At 45.3% G+C, this 24,585-nt stretch overlaps 1 protein-coding gene across 2 annotated transcripts in view; it reads right to left on the bottom strand.

Moving 5' to 3' along the window:
- Positions 1-596: 596 nt before the first annotated feature.
- The window catches only part of MOSPD2 (motile sperm domain containing 2), a 108,562-nt gene continuing 84,573 nt past the window's right edge, over positions 597-24,585 (bottom strand). For both annotated transcript variants that reach the window (XM_056559176.1, XM_056559177.1), the window contains exons 14-15: positions 14,617-14,719; positions 597-1,806 (exon numbers count right to left, since the gene is read on the bottom strand). In XM_056559176.1, coding sequence (XP_056415151.1) covers positions 1,666-1,806; positions 14,617-14,719 — 244 coding nt within the window. In that variant the 3' untranslated portion in view covers positions 597-1,665. The remainder of the gene's footprint in view (positions 1,807-14,616; positions 14,720-24,585) is intronic.

Below are 24,585 nucleotides of genomic sequence, written 5' to 3'. Positions count from 1 at the left end.
ATTTTGACAGATCTGCTTTAAAAATGTAGAGATCCAATGCCTGTGCATCCCTGTATATTCCCAATGTTGTCCCAGCACCACTTACAGTTAGGGGTGTGAATCGCCAAGAATTTGGCGATTCGATTCGAATCGCGATACCAGTGTGGCGATTCGATATATCCCGATATATCGCGATACCGTCTAGGTGACGATACATCGCGATATATCGCCCACCTGGGAGCATTCATAGATCCCAATAGACGCCGCTGTCAGCTTTGACAGCGGCGATCTAGTACTCCGGTGCACACTTTTCTCATGTTATCCCGTCCGGGCTGCAAAATAAAATTAAACGCACTTTATCTTACCTGCCAACGAGCCCGCGGAGCTCCGGTACAGTCCGGTACAGGTGTTCGGTCCCCGGGCTGTATTCTTCTTACTTCCTGTTAGTCCAGCACGTCACATGGAGCTTCAGCCTATCACCAGCGGAGGCGGGACATCGCTGCGGCTGGTGATAGGCTGAAGCTCCATGTGACGTGCCGGACTAACAGGAAGTAAGAAGAATACAGCCCGGGGACCGAACACCTGTACCGGAGCTCCGCGGGCTCGTTGGCAGGTAAGATACGGGCGTCCGCAGATAAAAATTTCACATCCCTAAAAGAATCGATTCAAAAATATTTTGAATCGATTCTGTATCGACAAATGAAAAATCGCGATTATCGCGAGAATCGATTTTTTCTTACATCCCTACTTACAGTGCACTGGGAGAGTAGTGTTTCTCCTGATAATAACAATAAGGAGAATTGTATACCTCTCCGCCTGTTTGACCTTGCAGTGCCACTAAAAGAATCAGGCTATAAATTGGCATTATTAGCATAGGCACCCCAAACCTGCCAGAGCACAAACCATTTGGCATTTGCCGCTTAGTAAAAAAAATGTCACATATATCCTTTAAATACAGTGTAGGGCTCTGTAGGGATCTGACTGAGGCTTTGTTTGCACCTCCTGTCTAGCATAGCATGTACTTTATTTTACCAGTCAAAAGGCAGAACATCTAAACGCAACCTGATGGACCCTGTTATAAGTCAATAAGGTGCATCAAGCACTGTTGGTGCGCATTAGATCCAGCAGTCCACCATATGGGTTCTTCCTCTACTATGGTTAGTTATTTTCTACCATTTTTAGTAGCCCTTTGAAAAACTACAAAAAAGTGAGGTGTGAGACTCATTTACCTCAAGCAAAGTATTTCTGGGAATTGCTGTTAAGCAATAATAATAGGGGGAAGGATAAGCAAATACATAAAAGAAAATATCATGCAAAAGGTGCCACATGTCAATGCTTGGCATCAGTCCATTAGGGTCTTTGTTTTATATAGCAGTACCTCATTACGTTTTCATCATGTAAAGGGACAAAAGACTGGAATGATACCTTTGAGGATTCTAAGAGGAGCACCAATATAACCTGAGATATCAGAATTTGGATACAGACGTAAGTCCTCTCCATCCATCTGTCCTTCTCTCCGCACTCTTGATAAGTGTGTTAGTCATATCGTGGTTTAGTTCTGATACACGCCGAACACTAAAGGCAACTTTGGTTCAGTCAGGTGATCCCCCCACCCCCATTGCAGGAATAGCATATTAAATATTTATTGTGTACACAAATCACAAATTGTCCATGGCTGAACATGGATTATCTGCTCGTGTCCTTCAGCATGTATATGATGGCTATGGCAACTAAAATAGATAATAAAAATGTTATTAAGTGCTGGTACCAGACGCAGTGTCCAATCTGTTCTTCCAGTCTTCGGTTTGTATCTAGAAGTTGATTTATCTGCACAAAGAAGAAAATTGAAGAGAAAAATCTAAGTAGTATTGAATACACAGAGCATAACAATAAGATGCCACTCAAACAAAATAACATTGTAAAAAATAAAAAATAAATAGAATTGATTTCACTGCCATGTGCCAACAATGGAAGTCAGCATCAGTGTATTAAAATTGTTGGTTCAAGTTATAATTTGCCAGGGAAGCAACTTCAATATCTATATGCAATAAATCTGGTATTACAGGGATTATTCCGAGATTAGAAGTTACAGTGGGGCAAAAAAGTATTTAGTCAGCCGCCAATTGTGCAAAGAGAGGCCTGTAATTTTCATTATAGGTATACCTCAACTATGAGAGACATAATGAGAAAAAAAATCCATAAAATCACATTGTCTGATTTTTAAAGAATTTATTTGCAAATTATGGTGGAAGATAAATATTTGGTCACCTACAAACAAGCAAGATTTCTGGCTTTCACAGACCTGTAACTTATTCTTTAACCCCTTGCCGCAAATGGACGTTCATTAACGTCCATCTGCGGTTCCCAAGATGTGATGCGCGCTCAGCAGGTGAGCGTGCATCATACCTTTGGGTCCTGGTTGCTATAGGCCACCAGGACCCCTAGCTAATGCCGGACATCGCCGATCGGGCTGATGTCCGGCATTAACACCCTTTAGACGCGTGATCAAACGTTATGGCCGCGCCTAAAACCAAAGTAAAACACTGCTGGTTAGCTCAGTGGTGCTGTTCGGGACTGCTGCGGTGAAATCGCGACGTCTCGAACCGCTTGCAAGACAAGAGGAGGATCCCTACCTGCCTCCTCGCTGTCCGATCGCCAAATGACTGCTCCGTGCCTGAGATCCAGGCAGAAGCAGCCGAGCAGCGATAACACTGATCAATGCCATGCTATTAAGAGATCAGTGTGCAATGTTATAGTCCCCTATGGGGGCTATAACATTGCAAAAAAAATAATTGTGTTAATAAATGTGATTTAACCCCTTCCCTAAAAAAAGTTTGAATCACTCCCTTTTCCCATTAAAAAAAAAATCAACAGTTTAAATACCGTATTTATCGGCGTATAACACGCACTTTTTAGGCAAAATTTTTTAGCCTAAAGTCTGTGTGCGTGTTATACGCCGATACAACCCCAGGAAAGGCAGGGGGAGAGAGGCCGTCGCTGCCCGCTTCTCTCCCCCTGCCTTTCCTGGGGTCTAGAGCGCTGCTGTCGGCCCTTCTCACCCCCTGGTGATAGCCAGGGGGAGAGAAGCGGCGCCGACAGCCAGGGGGAGAGAAGGGGCAGCGGCACCCATTGCCGGTGCATTGCCGTGGAATGAGATTTGCCATAGAATGAGATGGTCCGCCTCCATCACATCCTATTGGCTCTCTCTTGTCACGTGACATATTTAAACGTAGCACAGCAGTGTCAATTTGGCTATCACAGGGAGAGGATCTCCTCACCCTGTGATAGCTGAAGCTCTACTGAGCTCTCATGGCCTCTGTGGCCCGACAGAAGTTCACACATGTACGCAGCTCATACGGCTGCCTCATATACATTTACTGTTGATCCACAGCGCTATCGGGATCCCGATGCCCGATGGCGCTGTCATCAGTGTGCTTCCCCGCGAGCGCCCCCACGCCCGCAGCTCTACTCCCCGGTCCTCCGCCCCCCGCAGCTCTACTCCCCGTCCCCCGCAGCTCTACTCCCCGTCCCCCGCAGCTCTACTCCCCGTCCCGTTAACGCTCAGGGAGCGGGGAACAGAAAGTAGAGCATCGGGCGCAGGTCAAGTTATTCGCGTAGTGCTGCGCATGCGCAGTACTACTTTACCTGCGCCCGATGCTCTACTTTCTGTTCCCCGCTCCCTGAGCGTTAACGGGACGGGGAGTAGAGCTACGGAGGGACGGGGAGTACAGCTGCGGGCATGGGGCGCTCGCGGGGACGCACACTGATGACAGCGCCATCGGGCGTAGGAATCCCCATAGCGCTGTGGATCGCTCCCTGAGCGTTCACAGGGGACGGGGAGTAGAGCTGCGGGGAACGGGGAGTAGAGATGCGGGGGACGGGGAGTACAGCTGCGGGGGACGGGGAGTAGAGATGCGGGGGACGGGGTGTAGAGCTGCGGGCGTGGGGATCCTGATGACAGCGCCATCGGGCATCGGGATCCCGATAGCGCTGTGGATCAACAGTAAATGTATATGAGGCAGCCGTATGAGCTGCGTACATGTGTGAACTTCTGTCGGGCCACAGAGGCCATGAGAGCTCCGTACAGCTTCAGCTATCACAGGGTGAGGAGACCCTCTCCCTGTGATAGCCAAACTGACACTACTGTGCGCATCGATGCGTAAGGTTTAAATATGTCACGTGACAAGATGACAAGAGAGAGCCAATAGGCTGTGATGGAGGCGGAGCATCTCATTCTATGGCAAATCTCATTCCACGGCAATGCACCGGCGCCGCTGCCCCGTTGCCTCCCCCCATCCCCGGTGGCATAATTACCTGAGTCGGGTCCGCGCTGCTGCAGGCCTCCAGCGTGCGTCCCCGGCGTCGTTGCTATGCGCTGAACGGCGCGGCGCATGATGTCAGTGCGCCGCGCCGTGCATAGCAACGACGCAGGGGACGCACGCCGGAGGCCTGCAGCAGCGCGGACCCGACTCAGGTAATTATGCCACCAGGGATGTGGGGAGGCAACGGGGCAGCGGCCCCCTTCTCTCCCCCTGGCTGTCGGCGCCGCTTCTCTCCCCCAGGGGGTGAGAAGGGCAGACAGCAGCGCTCTAGACCCCAGGAAAGGCAGGGGGAGAGAAGCGGGCAGCGACGGCCTCTCTCCCCCTGCCTTTCCTGGGGGTATATCGGGGTATACACGCGCACACACGCACCCTCATTTTACCATGGATATTTGGGTAAAAAACTTTTTTTACCCAAATATCCTTGGTAAAATGGGGGTGCGTGTTATAGGCCGGTGCGTGGTATACCCCGATAAATACGGTATAAATAAACATATGTGGTATCACAGTGTGCACAAATATCCAAAATATAAATATATACCATTAATTAAACTGCACGGTCAATGGAGTACACGTAAAAAAATTGCAAAGTCCAAAATAGCATATTTTTTGTCACTTTTTATAATATAAAAAAAGTAATAAAAACTGATCAAAAAGGTCCGATCAAAACAAAAATGGTATTGATAAAAACTTCAGATCACGGTGCAAAAAAGGAGTCATCAAACCGCCCCTTACCTGGAAAAATAAAAAAGTTATATTTTCAATGTATTAATTTTGGTGCATGTAGTTATAATTTTTTATTAAAATCATATCTATATAATTTGGGAATCCTTGCGACCGTATGGACCTACAGAATAAATAAGGTGCAATTTTTACCGAAAACTGCACTGCACAGAAATGGAAGCAGCTAAAAATTACAAAAGGGTTTTATTTTTAAAATTTTGCCCCACAAATAATTTTTTTCTGGTTTTGCCGTAGACTTTTTTGTGAAATTATTAATGGTATTACAAAGTAAAATTGTTGGCGCAAAGAACAAGACCTCATATTGATTTTTAATTTAAAGTGTTAAATGTTAAGTGTTATGATTTCTAGAAGGTGAGGAGGAAAAAACAAAAGTGCAAAAATGAAAAATTGCGAAAGAGGGAAGGGGTTAAGAGTTTCCTCTGTCCTCCACTCGTTACCTGTATTAAAGGACAACTGCAGTGCTAATGAAGTAGTGCTCTAATGTCATTAAACAAGAAGTTATGCAACTTACTAATTTTGCTCCATTACCTTTTCTGCACAGTTTAGCTGCTTTGCTGTCACAGGAAGTTGCTGCCTGGGGCTCTAATGTGAGTAGCGTCTACCTGTTATTCCCTATGGGGCTGTCAGCTAGGTCGACGCTACGTCACAAACTCCCAGGATCCTTCACTCCCCTGCAGCTCCTCCAACCTCATACATATTCATTAGGCTGTTATGTGCTGTGCTCTAATTGGCTGAGCGCACAGTAGGGGAGTTTCAGGGCTGTGAGCTGAGCAGTTTGGATGTGAGCAGAAACCGAACCTGTGTCTGCAATCAGCTTCAGCATGGCCGGCTCCTCCCCCGTGGTGACATCTGCCCGGGTGCTAAAGTGTGCTGCTGTCAGTCAAGGCAGTAACCCTTTATGTGCCTGCCTCTCACAACCATGTTAGCTATTGTACTGTGTGTCCCTTTTCTCACTGGCCTCTTGGAATAAAGTTTACAGCAGTCTGCTGCTGAGAGAAAGCATAGCATTCCTGTGGGTCACTGCTGGTGAGAGGTCCATAAGTCCACATTGTCCCCCTGTCCTCAGTCCCTAAATGTTGCACCATAATCTATACCAGTGTTTCCTAACCAGAGCACCTCCAGCTGTTGCAAAACTACAACTCCCAGCATGCCCTGACAGCCGTTGGCTGGCCAGACATGCTGGAAATTTTAGTTTTGCAACAGCTGGAGGCACCCCTGCAACTCCACACTGTACATTATAGCTATGTAAGCTGTTTTTCCAGGCAGCCGCAGCAGGCTCTCCTATTGGACAGGGGAGAACATGTGGTGAGGATGGGAGGGGATAACCACAAGGGAAGGAGCTGTGGGCGTCACTTTATTATAATTTCCTTGGGAGGAGAGCAGCAGCTCACAGGGGGCGCATGGGGTCATGGGAAATGTAGTCTTTATGACATGGCTGCTTACTGCTTTGGGTGGCAATTACCAGAGAACGTCTGGACCGTTTTGGACAAATGAGGTATCTTTGGAAAGGTCTTTTAATGAGCTATCAGATGAGGTAAACTCTTTTTTTTAAGTACCATTGCTGCAGATGTCCTTTAATGGCACATGTGTGAACTTGTTATCAGTATAAAAGACACCTGTCCATAACCTCAAACAGTCACACTCCAAGACCAAAGAGCTGTCGAAGGACACCAGAAACAAAATTGTAGACCTCCACCAGGCTGGGAAGACTGAATGTGCAATAGGCAAGCAGCTTAGTGTGAAGAAATCAACTGTGGGAGCAATTATTAGAAAATAGAAGACATACAAAACCACTGATAATCTCCCTTGATCTGGGGATCCAAGCATGATCTCACCATGTGGTGTCAAAATGAACACAGGAACGGTGAGCAAAAATCCCAGAACCACACAGGGGGACCTAGTGAATGACCTGCAGAGAGCTGGGACCAAAGTAACAAAGGCTACCATCAGTAACACACTACGCCGCCAGGGACTAAAATCATGCAGTGCCAGATGTGTCCCCCTGCTTAAGCCAGTACATGTCCAGGCCAGTCTGAGGTTTGCTAGATGATCCAGAAGAGTATTGGGAGAATGTCATATGGTCTAATGAAACCAAAGTAGAACTTTTTGGTAAAAAGTCAACTCGTCGTGTTTGGAGGAGAAAGAATGCGGAGTTGCATCCAAAGAACACCATACCTATTGTGAAGCATGGGGGTGGAAACATCATGCTTTGGGGCTGTTTTTCTGCTAAGGAACCAGGACGACTGATCCGTGTAAAGGAAAGAATGAATAGGGCCATGTATCGTGAGATTTTGAGTGAAAACCTCCTTCCGCCAGCAAGGGCATTGAAGAAGAAACGTGGCTGGGTCTTTCAGCATGACAATGATCCCAAACACACCACCCGGGCAACAAAGGAGTGGCTTTGTAAGAAGCATTTCAAGGTCCTGAAGTGGCTTAGCCAGTCTCCAGATCTCAACCACATAGAATACCTTTGGAGAGGGGGCGTGGCCTGGCACTGCATGAGAAGGCCGCACACTAGTTTCTTTCCTGCTCCCTGAGGCTCTAAATTAGCTAAAATCTGCAGTGACCTGGCTTCTTTTCCATGAGGTGGATCTCCAGACGGCGGCTGAAAGATTCCCCTACCCACCGGTCAGCTCCAGTCCCTCCTGGGCCCCTTGCACGGTTCCTCCTTCTGTCCACCAGTTCCAGCGAGAGCTGCCTGTCCACCATTGTGGGCCCTGCTGCCAGCCTCCGCTCTAGCTCGGTGGGGACTGCTCTCCCCCCAGCCCTGGACTTGCCTGCTCCTCTACGCTTTTCTCAGATGGGATCACGGGCTGACCTGCTGCCCGACTCCGCTCCTGCTCTTCCAGAAGCTGCTGCCCCCGTTGCTGCCGGGCCTCCTCCTGCAGCAAACACTCCGGAGCTCCCGACAGTACCAGTCTTCTCAGTCCTGCTGCCTGCCACTCCTTGGGACGCACAGCTGGAGACTGTGAGTGTACTGCTGGTCCAGCTATCTGTGGAGGTGAGCACTCCTCACTGTGGCTCTCTCTGCTCCCTTCCACTGGGATCCCCGGCCTACTCCTCACCCAGACACTGTCTCCTCACCATCTTCTCCCTGCACCCAGGCGCCCACTGCTAGACTTTGCTCCCTGGAGTCACCCTCTCCAGTGCAGCTGGCTCGTCCCCTTGAGGCTTCCCCACAGGTTGAGGACTGGTCCCTGCCACTGGACTCCCCTCTGTCTCCTCTGCTAGCACCCCCCTAACCACAGAGGCATATGTCGGCCAGTAAATTAAATACTGGGGCCCCGAAGTTCTCTACTCAGAGGGGCCACAGTAATGTCTGAGTCCAAGGAACCCCGGGATGGTGGATTGCCCTGGAACGGCATCTCGGATACAGACTGGGAATGCTCTGGCATCCCCGCTCCATCTCCTGCTCCTCCCAACTTGAGCCAGCTTTTAGCTCAAATTCAAAAAGGACTTCCGCTCCTTAATTGCTGAAGTTAAAGATACTTGTAGGGCGGAAATCTCCTTCCTCCGCCAGGATCTCCAGCATGTCTCCGACAGGGTTGAGGGCTTGGAGGACACCCTTGATTCTACCAGGGCTTATAGAGCTCAGTTTCACTCTACTATAGCTTCACAAACGGAGTTCCTCAGTGATCTGCATGGTCATGTGGATTTGGATAATAGGGGGAAGCTCACAAATCGGTGATCTGTGGTCACTGTATTGCTCTCAGCTATCATTTGAAACAGGACGACATGGCTTGCTCTTGGGAGCTTAGAGTGCGCATTGCTAACTTGGAAGCCTGTTTACCGTCTTCTAACTCTCCATCGATCTTACGGCGATTGGTTGCTGCTCGGGCCCAGCTAGGTGAGCTGATTCTTTATAAGGTCGAGCGGCAATTGTTATATGCTAAGCAGAGGTTTTATGTGAAGGGTAATAAGGCTCACACCATGTTGGCCAGGTGCCTTAGGGACCGGGCAGCCACCCAATACCCATCTGCCTTAAAGGACTCTTCGGTTGTTCTTCACTATCATCCTGCTGATATTTCACGTCATTTTGTTCTCTATTATTCTGACCTTTACTCCCTTCTTTCTCAACTTCTGTCTGACCCTGGGGAGCGTGCCACGGTTCTCGACTCCTATATCTCTTGATGCGGCTTACCGACCTTGACGGAGGCAGATCGAGCTGTCTTGAATGCTCCGATCACCCTGGAGGAACTGCAGGAGGTTCTCAAGTCCCTTCCTACGGGTCGCTCCCCTGGCCCAGACAGTTTTACTTACTTGTACTATAAGACTTACTCCTCTGTCCTTTGACATAAGCTTGTTTCACTTTATAACTCATTCATGGGGGGTGAAGAGATCCTACAGTCCTTTTTACATTCTTTGATTACCATGATACCTAAACCTGGTAAGGATCCCCATGATTGCACCAGTTATTGCCATTCTTAATTCTGATCTGAAGTTGTTCTCCAAGGTCTTGGCTGTGCGCCTTTGCTCTTTTCTCCCTTCCCTTATTCATAAGGATCAGGTCGACTTTATCCCATGACGCCAGGGAGGTGACAACACTAGAAGGGTAGTGGATCTAGTTGACTTGGTCAATAGGAGATATGAAGAGGCTTTGCTCCTTAGTCTTGATGCTGAAAAGGCCTTTGATAGGTTGGGGTGGCCATTTCTCTTTGCCACTTTGCAAAAGTTTGGTATCACTGGTAACTTCCTTACTGCACTGCGGGGTCTCTATTCTTATTCAACTGCCTCTCTAAAACTCCCTCATGCTCCTTCTCCGAATTTTCCTTTGTTTAATGGTACTCGCCAGGGTTGGGTTGTCCGTTGTCCCCACTGATCTTTGCACTATGTATTAAACCTCTTGTGGCTATGATTCGGGGGAATTGGGACATCACTGGCATAGCCCTTCATGATAGGGAATTTAAGATCTGTCTATTTGCTGATCATGTTTTACTTACCCTTTCTCGTCCTTTGTTGTCTCTTCCTAATCTGTACTGAGTCCTTCATGATTTTGGTGTTGTCTCTGGCTGTACAGTCAATTTATCTAAATCTGAGGCTCTTCCTCTCAATCTTCCTCGCTTTCCTCTCTCTTGTGTGCTGATAATTGTTTTGAACGGTCTCCCTCTGCTATTAAATACCTAGGGGTATATCATACTCCCTTTTATTCCTCTCTTTATTCTGCCAACTTTCTTTCTCTTAGAGCTTAGGGCTCTCATGGAGAAATGGCGGTCGCAATATATCAAATATTTTGGTCGTATAGTGGCAGTGAAAATTACGATTCTCCCTAAATTTACGACATTTACGACATCTGGCAGCATGGTCTACCTACCATGCCTATAGTTGCTGGATGAAACTGGAGAAATTATGGTTGGCCCCTATCCATCCGAATACCTTTTTATGGTGTATCCCTCCCCCTGACCTGTCCTCAACTACTTTATTGGGTCCTATGTCTTTCTCTAAGTATGTATGGGGCTATTGTTGTAGCAAGTCTAAACTACTTTCTCCTTTCTCTCCTATACAGTCTTTCCTTTACCATCCTGGTTTCCCCTCTGGTATGTCTTCAGGTATGGTGAGGGAATAGGGCTCTCGTGGATTGTTTTGTTGGGCTGATGTGGTAGATCCCCTTTCCCGTTCTCTTCTGTCCTTTGACTCATTGGTCTCTCGCAGGGATCTCCTTCTGTCTGAATAGTTCCATTACTTGCAATTCAGGCATTACATGACTTCCTCAATGAGCTCTGTGGCTGTCTCTGGCCCTACCAGCTTCGAACGGTTATGCCGTAATGGACCTCAGACTCGGGGACTTCTCTCTGATATCTACTCTCTCCTCCTTCACCCCCTGATAGTGACCCTCCTTTACATCATTATATGTGTCGTTGGGAAGAAGCTCTGAACACTACCATCACTATCCAGCAATGGAGAGTTATTTGGGAACGGGCATCTAAGGATTCTATCTGCACTGCATACAAAGAGACGCAATATAAGATGCTAATGCGTGGTATTACACCCCGGAGCTGCTGAATAGGCTGAATCCTACTATCCCCCCCACAGTGCTGGCGCTGTGGTGTGGGACTGGGATCGGATTTCCATATTTTTTGGTCTTTCCCCCTTGTAGTGGATTATTGGCGTTTGGTACAGTGCTTGCTTACAGATGTCTTGGGTGTCTCGGTTCCTTTGGATCCTCTTCACTATCTCTTGCATTTGTTTTATAGAGCTCTGTCTAAGAAACCGTTCAAGCTTTTCATGCATATTGTGCTAACTGCGAAAACCTTCACAGCTAAATGCTGGAAGAAGACCCTTCCTCCTTCTGAATTAGACTTGCTAACATGTATACGTGAGATTCGCTCCTTGGAATCTCTTACAGCTTCCTTGAACAACTCTATTCCTTTGTTTCTTTCTGTGTGGGAACCTTGGGACCGCTTTTCTGATCACCAACCTCCGTAACCCTCTTTGTTCTTTTCCTGCCCCCTTTCTCCCTTTCTTTTTTCCCCTCCTTTCCATTCCTCCCCCCTTGGGTCTTGTTTACTGTTGTTTGTCTTTGTCTCGTGATCTCTGTGTGGTCCCCTCTCCCCCCCCCACCTCCCTTTGTATATGTAGTTTGTTGGATGGCTGTGTTTGTTTGTTTTTGTTTGAGTCTCATTGGTTATTGGTTCTCATCACCCTGAAGGGTGGTATGTTCTCCCTTCTATACGTCATATGTACGTAGGGCCGCTCTAACTAATATGGTATACCTTTCCAAATATGCTGTGGTTTTTCTGCGCCCTTAATGTAACCTATGGACTGTTTTGGGGCCTCTGACCTCTTGTGATGTTATTTGCTGTTCATTCTTGTCGCTTTTGTTTATTGTTTGAAAAACTAAAATTTTCAATAAAAATTACAGTTAAAAAAAAAACCAAAAAAACCTTTGGAGGGAGTTGAAAGTCTGTGTTGCTTGGCGACAGCCCCAAAACATCACTGCTCTGGAGGAGATCTACATGGAGGAATGGGCCAAAATACCAGCAACAGTGTGTAAAAACCTTGTGAAGGGTATATAACAAAGTATTGAGATGAACTTTTGTTATTGACCAAATACTTATTTTTCACCATAATTTGCAAATAAATTCTTTAAAAATCAGACAGTGATTTTATGGATTTTTTTTTCTCATTATGTCTCTTGTAGTTGAGGTACAGTGGTCCCTCAACATACGATGGTAATTCGTTCCAAACAAGCCATCGTTTGTCGAATCCATCGTATGTTGAGGGATTCGTGCAATGTAAAGAATAGGAAGCTGTACTCACCTGTCCCCGCCGCTCCGGACCGCGTCCCGCCACTCCCGATGGTGTCCCTGGGCCTCCGCTGGGCTCTCCTGGTCTTCTCCGGTCCTCTGCTGGGCTCTCCTGGTCTTCTCCGGTCATCCAATGTCTTCCGCAAGGCCTTACTGGGCCTACGTAGCGACATCATTCCTATTGGATGACGGGACGGCGTGCGCAGCAGCGTATTGACGTCACCGGAGAGGGCCGAGAAGACACCGGAGGACCAGCACTGGACCCGAAGGGCACCCCGGAGCATCGTGGAGGGGTAAGTAATACTTACTGCACCACACGGGGAACTTTAAGCTGCTATCCGGCAGCAGCTTAAGCATTTTGCGCTGCCGGATAGCACTTAATGCGATGGCCCAGACATAAACAAGCATCGTATGTCGATGCTGACATCGACATGCGATGGCCTCTGAGAGGCCATCGTATGTCGATTTGATCATATGTCGGGGCCATCGCATGTCAGGGGGTCACTGTATACCTATGATGAAAATTTCAGGCCTCTCTCAACTTTTTAAGTGGAAGAACTTGCACAATTGGCGGCTGACTAAATACTTTATTGCCCACTGTATACCCTATTTATAGGATTGGGGATAAAAAGCTATTGGTAAAAGTCTGACTGCGAGGACCTCCCTCGATCATAAGAACAAGGGTTAATTGTCCCCAGAATTAATGAAGCAGCAGGGCACATCCTTAACCACTGCTCCATTCATTCTCTATGGGACTTGTGAACACTGCACTGACCTCAGCCTTGTTCAGAATTCCCAGACAATGAATGCAGTGGTAGCTGAGCATGCACGCCTTAACTGGATGGACTGCACTGGGCTATAATGTATGACGGATGCTTAAACATAATTTATAAAGGTCTCTATTAATCTGCAAGCTGGATCTTATCTTATATTATTGGAATGCTCTCTGAGCTGTGGCTGGACTGTGGATTCTTGCTGAGAACAATAGTTTGCTCAATGCTAAGTGGTAAGCTGCATATAGCTTGTGTCTGGTCCCCAATGCAAAAACCTGTTAGATGGTCTCGCATTTTCCATGTATGATACTCATGTGTAATACACCAAAACAGGGCAGACCATTGTTCACAAGTGACATTGACATCACTAGCTCTGCATGCTAAGGGAATACAGTACTGACTTACAACCAAGCCCAATTTTAACCTTTTGACAACAAAAACCTTTTATATAATAGAGATAATACCATTATATTTGTGATATACAGTGGTTAAAAAATGTGTATATTTTCGGGTGGAAAAAATGCTGTCCCTGCAGCTACTGAATGTGTGTCTCTATGAGGAGTCCAAATACAGGAAGTGAGGGCAGGACAAGCAGGGCTCTGTGCAAGCTCCTGGCTTGTCAATCACCCTGATGTGTGAGCTGGGAGCATGTTATAGAGCCTCAGTACACAGAGCCCTGCTTGACCTAAGTGCACAGAGCCCCGCTTGTCCTCAGTGCACAGAGCCCCGCTTGTCCTCAGTGCACAGAGCCCCGCTTGTCCTCGGTGCACAGAGCCCCGCTTGTCCTCGGTGCACAGAGCCCCGCTTGTCCTCGGTGCACAGAGCCCCGCTTGTCCTCGGTGCACAGAGCCCCGCTTGTCCTCGGTGCACAGAGCCCCGCTTGTCCTCGGTGCACAGAGCCCCGCTTGTCCTCGGTGCACAGAGCCCCGCTTGTCCTCGGTGCACAGAGACAAAAATATACACATTCGTTAACCAATGTATATTACAAAAATACATATAATGGTATTATCTACATTATATATAAAAATTGTTTATTGACAACAGGTACAATTTTTTATTGGACAGGGTAACAAAAGGTGAAAATAACATCTGGACACATAATGGGCAGCATGGGGGCTCATTGGTTAGCACCACTGGGGTCTGACTAAAGTCAACATCTGTATCAAGTTTATATATTTTCCCAATGTTTGTGTGTTTCCCTCTGGTACTCCGGTTTCCTCTAAAATTACATTCACACAGAGGAATATTTGTAGAATGTCCGCTCGAAAAACACGGGCGGACATTCCACACACAGTGGGCACCAACAAAAAAATACCAGCACTAAGACGGTTCCCAGATGCGGCATTTCTATAGATGGCGATGAATTTCCGCGGGGATCAATTCTTTTGGCAGAGGCCAAAATCGTGATTCTGCTGTGTGCACGGTGCAGCAGAATCCTATTGAAAGCAATAGGGACTCTGCTGCCACAGAATTTCTGAGCAGAATTTTTTTTTGCAGTATTCTGCTCTGAAATTCTGTCTTTAACATGGCCTTGTAATTCTATTATGTAAATATTACCTTAAAATGCAGATCTTCATTGCTTAGTAATGGCCTGTTCACTGTGTTTTCTTTTATTCCTAATGTGGCTGGCTTGTTGGTTTCAACAACGTGGCATCTTAATCTAAAAAAACAAACAGGAAGACATTCATAAAACCAAAAATAAATATTTACTGGAAAATATTATGCAAATGGTAATTAATAAAATGTGGCACCTATACCAGCTGGCATCATAGCCGGGGGTCTGTTGTAACTCACTAAACTAACAGGGAATATAAGACAAAAAAATTGTTTACACTACTATATTTTATATCCCAGAAAATAGTGTGTAAGTATATAATCATTACATTTTAATAGAACAAGACAAACTGTGGAACATGTATTTGGAAATGAAAATTGTGAGTACAAAACTCACAACAATTTAGACCAATATAATCCATTAGTATTATTATTTATATACAGCCAACAATATTGAGGTAAAACATTATAACAATTACAGAAGACAATGTGGTACAAGAAAATTAAGCAAAAATAAAAACAGGGGTTCTAATGGGACTTCACCAGATAGACCAGGGCCTGGACCACAATATCTATCTATACAAATAAATGCTCAATCTATTTTTATTTTGTCTTCTAAACTCTGTTTAACATTATAGATTGGAGAGGGCGACTGAGCACCGCAAGCAAGGAGAGTAGGAGGATCTCGGCAGCAGTGGTATGTGGATGGCGGTGGGGGTGGGATGAACCTGATAGCAAGGTTTGGAGTGGTGCTCACATACAGTCTGAACAGCGAGATAAAACGTGAACAAGAAGAAAGGAAATAGGAGCACACACCTGTATCTCTTGCTTGAAGTGGTTTTATTCCATGAGGTACAAATCCAACATCCCGACACCCCTAAACCAGACAGAGCCGGAGCGGCAGGAGCTATTCACCTGGACGACCGCCAGTCGTCCAGGTGAATAGCTTCTGCCGCTCCGGCTCTGTCTGGTTTAGGGGTGTCGGGATGTTGGATTTGTACCTCATGGAATAAAACCATTTCAAGCAAGAGATACAGGTGTGTGCTCCTATTTCATTTCTTCTTGTTCACTCTGTATAACATAAAAATAAGAAATGAGTCAATAAATGAGTCAACCAGAGAAAGTCGCAGTCAGAGAAAGGATTCTGCTGCATATATAGTCCCTTTGTGAAAACTTTAACCCTTACTGTTCCTTACCAACAACTTGGGGGCACTGCTTCTGTGCTGGAATTTGCTACTTTTGAAAAGGAATCTGTCATCAGCCACACTAACCTATGGGTATAGGCTTGTACTGTGGGTGATGCTGATGACAATGATATTAAAGGGGTATTCCGGCCAAAAACATTTTATCCCCTATCCAAAGGATAGGGGATAAGATGTCTGATCGTGGGGGCCCCACTGCTGAGACCCCCCGCAATCTCCCTTCAGCACCCGCATTCTATGCGGGTGCTGAATCTCCAGTTTCGGAAACCTCCGGGACTGGGGCCCATAGACATGAATGGAGGGGGTGTGGCGTGACTTCAGGCCCCCCAGACCCGGAAATCCGGAGGTTTCCGAAACTGGAGATTCAGCACCCGCAGAGAATGCGGGTGCTGCAGGGAGATCGCAGGGGTTTCAGCAGCGGGGCCCCCACGATCAGACATCTTAGTCCCTATCCTTTGGATAGGGGATAAAATGTTTTTGCCCGGAATACCCCTTTAAGTGTTTGCTGGTCTGTGCCTCCATTATTATTCTTAAGGAGGTAGCTTGGTGCATGCCCCTGAGTGCACTGTGACATCTGCCCTGGATCTTCATAGTAAATTCTCGCCTCCTCTGTGCTGATTCTCCTCTCCTGTGAAATCTCTCTCACAAGCAGATAGAGATTTCACTTCACATTGTCTGCCATGCACAGCAGCAGGCCATATGAAGTAAACCAGCTTTGGATGGAACCAGTTATTAGATGGTTTGTTCTTGGGAACTGGCTACTTCCTGTTTCTGTGGCCTTCCTTAGACTACAATGCCCAGAATCCTTTGTTTCAAGGTTGAAGGCGACTTATTTTCCCACTCATTGCAGTATAGCACAACCTGACATGCAAGCTGTGGATCAGTGTAATGATGAATGCCCGCACATGTGCGTTGGTAAAGTTATCACCCCTTTTAGCATCTGACTTGTGATGTATTGTCTCGGGCCACACAACAAGCTAGGAAATGTCCAAGACAACACTCATTTTGTAGGCTGAAAAAAATGAACTTCGGGGGAAAAGAAAGAAAGAAATTTGATACCAGCCACCAAACACAGGTAAGTGAAGTATATTAGTAACTAGACTAACTTTGTTGCCCTTGTCTTACATTCAAAGAACCAAACATCCTGGAATACCCCTTTAAAGAAGGGCCCAAAATGTGTTGACATGAAGACAACCCCTTCTGTAAAGACAGAACAAAACTTGTGCAGCTTAGAAATGAGCCTTATCCCACTGAACATCAGAATATAATTGATGCTCCAACCTTATGTTTATATACGGCATACCGTGTTAAAATTCTGTACCAAAATATACAATATCTGTTTACCAACAGTGGGTGAACACATTAGCATTCAGAAAAGGAATTCCTGTGCAGACATAATACTTCTTTAGGTGTATCCAGTCCACATAATCCTCTGTTAGCTTTACGCCTGGACTTTAGCCTGATAGATTTTACTTCCAAACTTTTAAGGCAGGAAAGGAATTATTGTTACTGTGGATACATATGTACTTTACAGAATAATATTTAGACTGGATAAAAATGTCCACTTCTCAGCTCAGAGCAGGACTAGGAAGGTACAGGGTTTTATCCAATGGTTATAAACAAGGTTTCCATCTACTGAAAGCAAAAAGGGATGTAGAAAATATTGAGAGGTAGAGAAAAATATATCAACAACCTTTGAAGAGATTATGTACCAATGTAAATGAACAGAACACCCTTATGTAAAGTACTAAATAGACTTATAACATTTAGATCTGTTAGCATTGGTTGAATGTCTTAAAGGGGTACTCCGGTGGAAGACTTTTTTTTGTTTAAATAAACTGATGCCAGAAAGTTAAACAGATTTGTAAATTACTTCTATTAAAAAATCTTTACCCTTCCAGTACTTTTTAGCAGCTGTATGCTACAGAGGGAATTCATTTATTTTTTTAATTTCTTTTTTGTCTTGTCCACAGTGCTCTCTGCTGCCACCTCTGTCCGTGTCAGGAACTGTCTAGAGCAGCATAGGTTTGCTATGGGAATTTTCTCCTGCTCTGGACAGTTCCTGATACGGGCATCAGGTGTCAGCAGAGAGCACTGTGGACAAGACAAAAAAGAAATTCAAAAAGAAAAGAATTTTTTTCCTATAGTATACAGCTGCTAAAAAGTACTGGAAGGATTAAGATTTTTTAATAGAAGTCATTTACAAATCTGGCACCAGTTGATTTAAAAGAATGTTTTCCACCCGAGTACTCCTTTAATGTTGCAAGAAGATATATCCTATTTTGTGTGATATTACAAATAAAACTGATATACATGTATTTGTGGACATGGCTTACATGTGCAAAAAAATTGCCAGAACATACAAACATTTTTTATTTTGTATAAAAATTTGATTAGACAAATAAAAAAATCTGGCACACTCTAAGGGTCCGCTCACACTATAGAAATTCTGCCCAGATATCACTTGCAGCAGTATCGATTGTCTCGCTCTTTTTCCTGCATTTGTGGCGAGCGATTGGTGCTGGGCCTGCAGACTCTGCCAATCACTGGCTGACACAGGAAACTGTGCCTAGTTATTGACTTAGCGGGCAGATCCAGCATCCAGTGCTCGTCTTGGAAGCAGAATGAAAAGAGAAGATCAGGGGACTGGACAGAGGAGAGAAGGTGCTGCAGTGGATCGGGTATAGTTTTTCTTTCTTTATTTTTTTTCATTTTAAAGAAAACACCGGATAACACATTTAAAGGAAAACTGACAGCACGTTCACCTGCAATAAACCCAATATACTGGGATATAGTGCGGTTAAACAGCAATTAGACCAACGGTCACCAACTTAAATCTGTGTAGTACCTTCAGATTTATGATGAACAGTCAAATGCCTTCACTTGCACGTAATCTAATGCCTGATGAAGCTGAGCATGCACAGTGAAACGCGTTGTATTTTACCATTAAAGGAGTACTCCGGGATGCAAAAATTGTCATTCAGACTGGTGGCAGTAAAAAAATAAAGAAATGCATACTTGCTGTCGCTCCCCAGGTGCCTCCGGTAACCCGCTCTAGCCTCTGCCACGATCCTCTTCCTGGTTGCTGGTGGTCGGTGAGTCATATTGCACTAGTGGTCCCAGCACCAAAACGTCACACTGCCGCTCAGCCTATCGCCGGTCGAGGCGGGACTTCACTGCGGCCGGTAATTGGCTGAGTGCAGTATGACTCACCAACCACGAGGAAGAGGATCGCCACGGAGGCCAGAGCGGGTTACCAAAGGCACCAGGGGAGTGACGGCAGGTATGTATCTCTTTAATTTTTTACTGCTGCCAGTCAGAATGAAAATTTTTGCATCCTGGAGTACTCCTTTAAACCTTCCTTGCTTTTAACTGTGGTGGATCCTTTCAGCGCTCATTAACCTGCGACCTCCTCACGAAGCCTATCCTGTTTATATTTCACTTGCACGTGACTAGGACGTGAGAGTCTGCTGGGAGTGAGCGCTCTCCTCTCTAAGCAGAGAACAGGCGCTGCTGTCTTTCAGGCGTAGCGAGGCAGCAGAGGGCTCACCAAGGCTAGTGAAGACATTTGAATATTCTTCAAGGGGGCGGGCTGGGCAGTAAACATCGAAGGGGGGAGGGGAACTCTGCAAGTCGCCTCCCTACCTCCATTGTGCACAGCAGCACAATATTAATGACTGAAACAATGGCCATAACTCTGCAATAACGATTAAGTAACCCCTCTTTTTTTTTATAACCCACAGTATATTGTGTTTAGTGTGGGAGAACAGGCTGTCAGTTTCTCTTTAGGAACGGTAGCCTGAAGTTAACTGTGTTCTATTCATAAACTTCTCTGCCTATAATGGCCGTGCAAGTGAAATTCTATTTGTGCTAGTAATTCAGAACTTCAGAACAAATATTAATTAGCAAAAAAAACTTCAGATTTCATGTAACAAACAACTCCTCCATGTTACCACTCTATTCATTACAAGAAATCGGGAACCAATTCTGAGTGAGAACTTAATTAAGCGCTATTCAGCCGCAACGTCGGAGGTTCATTAAACTTCAGAGGCCTCTGCACTTTCCGGAGAAGAAACCTTTTGAACCTACAATATTCATAAGATTTAAATGCCAAAGTAATTAAAGATAATACAACTTGCTATGTAGCTTTTTCCCATTACATTTCATGCTTTTTACTCACTTTATTTTTAACCAATAGCTACTGCTTTTGTAAAATAATTAACTTTCTCAACTACATACAGTGTGAGGGTTAAAGGGGAACTCCAGAGAAATAAACCCATAGCCCATACTTTCCCTCTAATCAACCTTTTTAATTGTCTAAATATCATTTATTAGCTATATAGGCAGTTTCCCCTCCTTTTCTTTTGGGAATGTGGGGATTTATGCTGAGCGTGATTGATTTATAATAGGAGATTTCAGGGCCTTTTACACATGGGGATTATTGGCCAAACAATTCATTTATTGATCCATGTAACAGACGCAGCAATCAGCCTGACTTATTAGTATTGAGGGACTGTATAAATCACTGTTGGGCTATGTTCACAAGGCAGAATGTCTATGCTGAACTCTGCATGAATATTTCGCACAGACATTCTGCAGCAGCAGATTCCCATTGATTCCAATAGGATTCTGCTGCTCTATGCCAGAGAGGGCTCCGCTGTCCGTGGAATGTCCGAAAAGCTGGTAATTACTCACCGGTAATTCGGTTTCCTTGTAGTCACAACAGCACCACCAGAGAGATGGACTCCTTCCATCGGGACAGTAAACCTAGAGCACAAAAGGATGTACAGCCCTCCATAGCCTCAGTGAATTATAAAGACCCAAGAAGAGCCTTAGCACTGGTTAGAATCCAACAGAAAATAACATAAGGCAACGAAAGAATAAAAAAATTCTTACATACTTTTCGTTTTGTTTTTTTGCAACACCCATGTGAGTCTCACCTCTGTGCACAGAAAAGAAAGGGTGGGAATGTCATGGTGCTGTCGTGACTACGAGGAAACAGAATTTCCGGTGAGTAATTACTGTCTTTCCTCACCATCACGACAGCACCACCAGAGAGAATACAAGAGAAAACCAACTAGGGTGGGATCACCGCCTGAATATACGGAGGTGACCAAGTGGTCGCTCTGCAAATTTGTTCATTAGAGGCCCCCCTCCATTCTGCCCAAGAAGAGGCTACATCCCTGGTAGAGTGGGCTTTTAAATTAACAAGAGGAGGTAACCCTGTTGTGTGATAAGCTGAAGAAATAGCCTGACGAATCAACCTAGAAATAGACCTTAGCGGCCTTATCTCCCTTGTTTGGGCCTGCTAACTGTACAAAAGCCTATCTGGCCTCCTAAAATCCTTAGTTCTACTGATGTTTTCTAGAACACACCTACGGACATCTAAATTATGGAAGGTCTTTTCTGTATAATTTGATGGATTAGCACAAAAGGAAGCGAGAACAATCTCTTGTGACATATGAAAAGCTGACACAATCTTAGGTAGGAAAGCAGGATCTGGTTTAAGCACAATTCTGTCATCTAGAATTTTCGTATAAGGTTCTTTGCATGACAAGGCTGCTTATTCTCCCACAACTAGAAGGGCAGTCTTCGGATACATAATCCTTAGCGGAATAGAAGATATAGGTTGAAACGGCTCTCGGCACAAGGCATTAAAGGGGTACTCCGGTGCTTACACATCTTATCCCCTATCCAAAGGATAGGGGATAAGATGCCTGATCGCGGGAGTCCCGCAGCTGGGGGCGCCCGTGATCATGCACGCGGCACCCCATTTGTAATCAGCCCCCGGAGCGTGTTCGTTCCGGGTCTGAGTATGGTCGAACGCAGGGCCGGCGGCGTGTGACGTCATGCTCCGCCCCTCAATGCAAGCCTACAGGAGGGGGCGTGATAGCTCTCTGTATGGCATGTGTATAGCCAAACAGAGAGGAGGAGACTCAGAGGCTGCTGTCCCTGCACTTTACTCAGCCTGTAACCAGCCCGGCCAGGCTTCTGACGTCGTCGCACCTGCCGGGCCACGCCCACTTCCTGCCCTCGTACACAGCTCAAGTCCCAGCTACCGAAAATACAAGAAATAAGGTATTTACAGGGAGTTTAAACTAAAAAATAATTATAGGGATAGAGATAGTTAGAGTCAGGGACAGATGGGGAGGAGGATTAGGGAAAGTTAAGTTGATGATAGGTACTCTTTAATACAGTCAATCTTAGAGGGCTCCAAAATCTCCAAATACTTCTTCTAGATCCTAAAGTATATTTTATTGGTTACAAGGGTAGAGGTTGAAGGGTAGAGATTACTGCATCCGAGAGACCCTTAGATATAAGAATTATTTTTTTAAGAGCCAGGCCGTCAGGTGAAGACTGCGCACTTCCGGATGTACTAATGGCCCCTGAATGAGTAGATCTTGAACATCCGTCAGGACCCACGGGTCTGAGAGTGATATGGCCCTCAGAAAGGAAAACCATGTCCTCCGAGGCCAAAATGGAGCCATCAGGACAACAATCACTCTTTCCTCCCTGATCTTCCTAATAACCCTAGGGATGAGAACAAGTGGAGGAGAGGCATAAACTAAATCCCAATCCCACCTCTGGGACAAAGCATCTAAAGCCCAATGTCTATTTTGATGGGGAGATAGAGAAGAATCTGCCTACTTGCCTGTTCTGTCTGGTGGCAAACAGATACACCTGGGGCCTTCCACATAAGCCTGAGATCTTCTGAAAAACTTTAGGATTCAAATGCCACTTTCCCTCTTCAAATGAACTGCCAAGATAGACCTCAACTAAGTCTCTGCAAAGGATAGGACCTGGAAAGACAATGACATAAGACTAGCACTCCTAGTGGTCCCCTGCCTATTAATTAGAGATACTGCAGTGGTTTTATCCGAAAGAATCTTAACATCACAACCCCGGATAGAGGGACCTAGGGCCTAAAAGCCATAAAAAAACACCATTAACTCCTTGAAATTGGAAGAAATGTTTCTGAAAGTCCTTGTAAATAGGAACATGTAGGTATGGATCTTTTAGGTCTAGTGATGCCATAAAAAAGTTTTCTGTCAGCAGGTTGATGGTTGATTTGATTGTCTCCATATTGAATCTCTTGCATATTAGGAAACGGTTTGGAGGTTTCTCTTGCTCAGCCCTAGGGATAAGTGATTTTTTATCTGGGCTCTCCCATTCTCTGCTTATTAACTGAGATACAGTCTTATGAACGGGGAAGACTCTACATTTTTAATTTCAAGTCCCTCAAACATTAAATCTTGAATGGATTTTTGCTCCTTTCCCTCTTCCATTCCCATGGCCGATCTGACTGCCGTCACCAACTAGTCAGTATCTTCCACCAAAAACAAAGGCTTTCTAGGCAAATCCTCTGCAGATGACCGGGAATAATCCCCTACAGGACTTATAAAAAAAAAAATTCAAAAATCACAGCATAGGGGAGCAAAAAATAAAGAATCAGGTATTTACTATGTAATAATCTATACCTCAGTCCCAATGGGCTGAAACCAAACCTTCTTCCTCTTCCACAACTACCGGGACAGAAAAGGTTATGACAGGCTGAAGGGTCAGAGTGGGATGAGGCAAAAATCCTTTTAATGAAGCCTCAATCTGTTTTTTAACCATCTCTTGCATTTGTAATAATAAAGATGGGGTTTCTACTGCTATGACCTTACTTGTACAGGCCGCACAGTTCGGCTTATCGTAATCTGCAGCCAAGCCAGTCCTGTAAAAGTGTTACAACAAAATAAAGAAGTGCAACTTCCTGCAACTAGGGGTACCCGCACACTCATGGAAAAAGACAATACCTGCACATAGTGCACTCCCTGTTTTTGGTTTTCTTAGAAGCTTTTTTGGAAACATCAACCTAAACTGAGGTTAATTAAACTAACATTAGAAAAGTCCCCAGCAAGAAAAAAAAGCATGTACACTCAACACTTTGCCTCTCATGCAACCGTAAATGGGACGCAGGAAGAAAAATCCATGCAATCTCGCTTTGAAGACTCCCCTCCTAGCGCTCATCCTTAGGAACTCCTTTTAAACTTGCTGCTCTGAAAATCAGAGCTGGGGGTGTAACTGGAAAGTGCCCAAACAGGAGCTCTAGGAGGCACTGCAAACACCAACTTTGCAGGGAAGCGACAAGGAAGCTTCCTATGGGACAGGAACCCACTGAGGCTATAGAAGGTTGTACTTCCTTTTGTGCTCTAGGTTTCCTGTCCCCAGGGGAGGAGTCCATCTCTTTGGTGCTGCGGTCATGATGGGGTGGAATTTTTCAGTGCAGACATTCCACTGTGTGAACATAGCCCTAATCAGTAGCACATCTTCCCATGTGAACAGGGGGTATTCCTGCCGATGATTCAGATACTGTTCCTGTGGATGTATTTTTATTCTGGCAGCCTGGGCATATTACTTTAAAAAAATCACTAGAGTTTGCCTATACATTTTCAGACCTATGCAGTCTGAGCTAAACATAATTTTTTGTACATTTATATAACATGTCCTTTAAAGCTCCAAATTACCAGCTCATCTATATATAGTAATCGATAAACCTGACCCTACCTATATCAGGCAGCAAGTGAACTTTCCTTGAAGCAGGAAAAATGAACAAGCGCAATGATCTGAGCTGTTCTGACATTTGCTGTAAAAACAAGCCAAATCCATAGAGGCCCTAGTCAGTATATATACCAGACTGTATATTTGGCAGATGATTTTATGGTTATGGCTGACTAGAATACACTGAATCCTAATAGTTGCATCCATTCATGCGCTTAACTTCTCA

The sequence above is a fragment of the Hyla sarda genome, chromosome 2 (genome assembly GCF_029499605.1).
Source record: "Hyla sarda isolate aHylSar1 chromosome 2, aHylSar1.hap1, whole genome shotgun sequence".
NCBI classification, from domain to species: domain Eukaryota; kingdom Metazoa; phylum Chordata; class Amphibia; order Anura; family Hylidae; genus Hyla; species Hyla sarda.
Note: the sequence above shows the minus strand (reverse complement) of the source record. Positions and strands in the feature narration are given on the sequence as shown.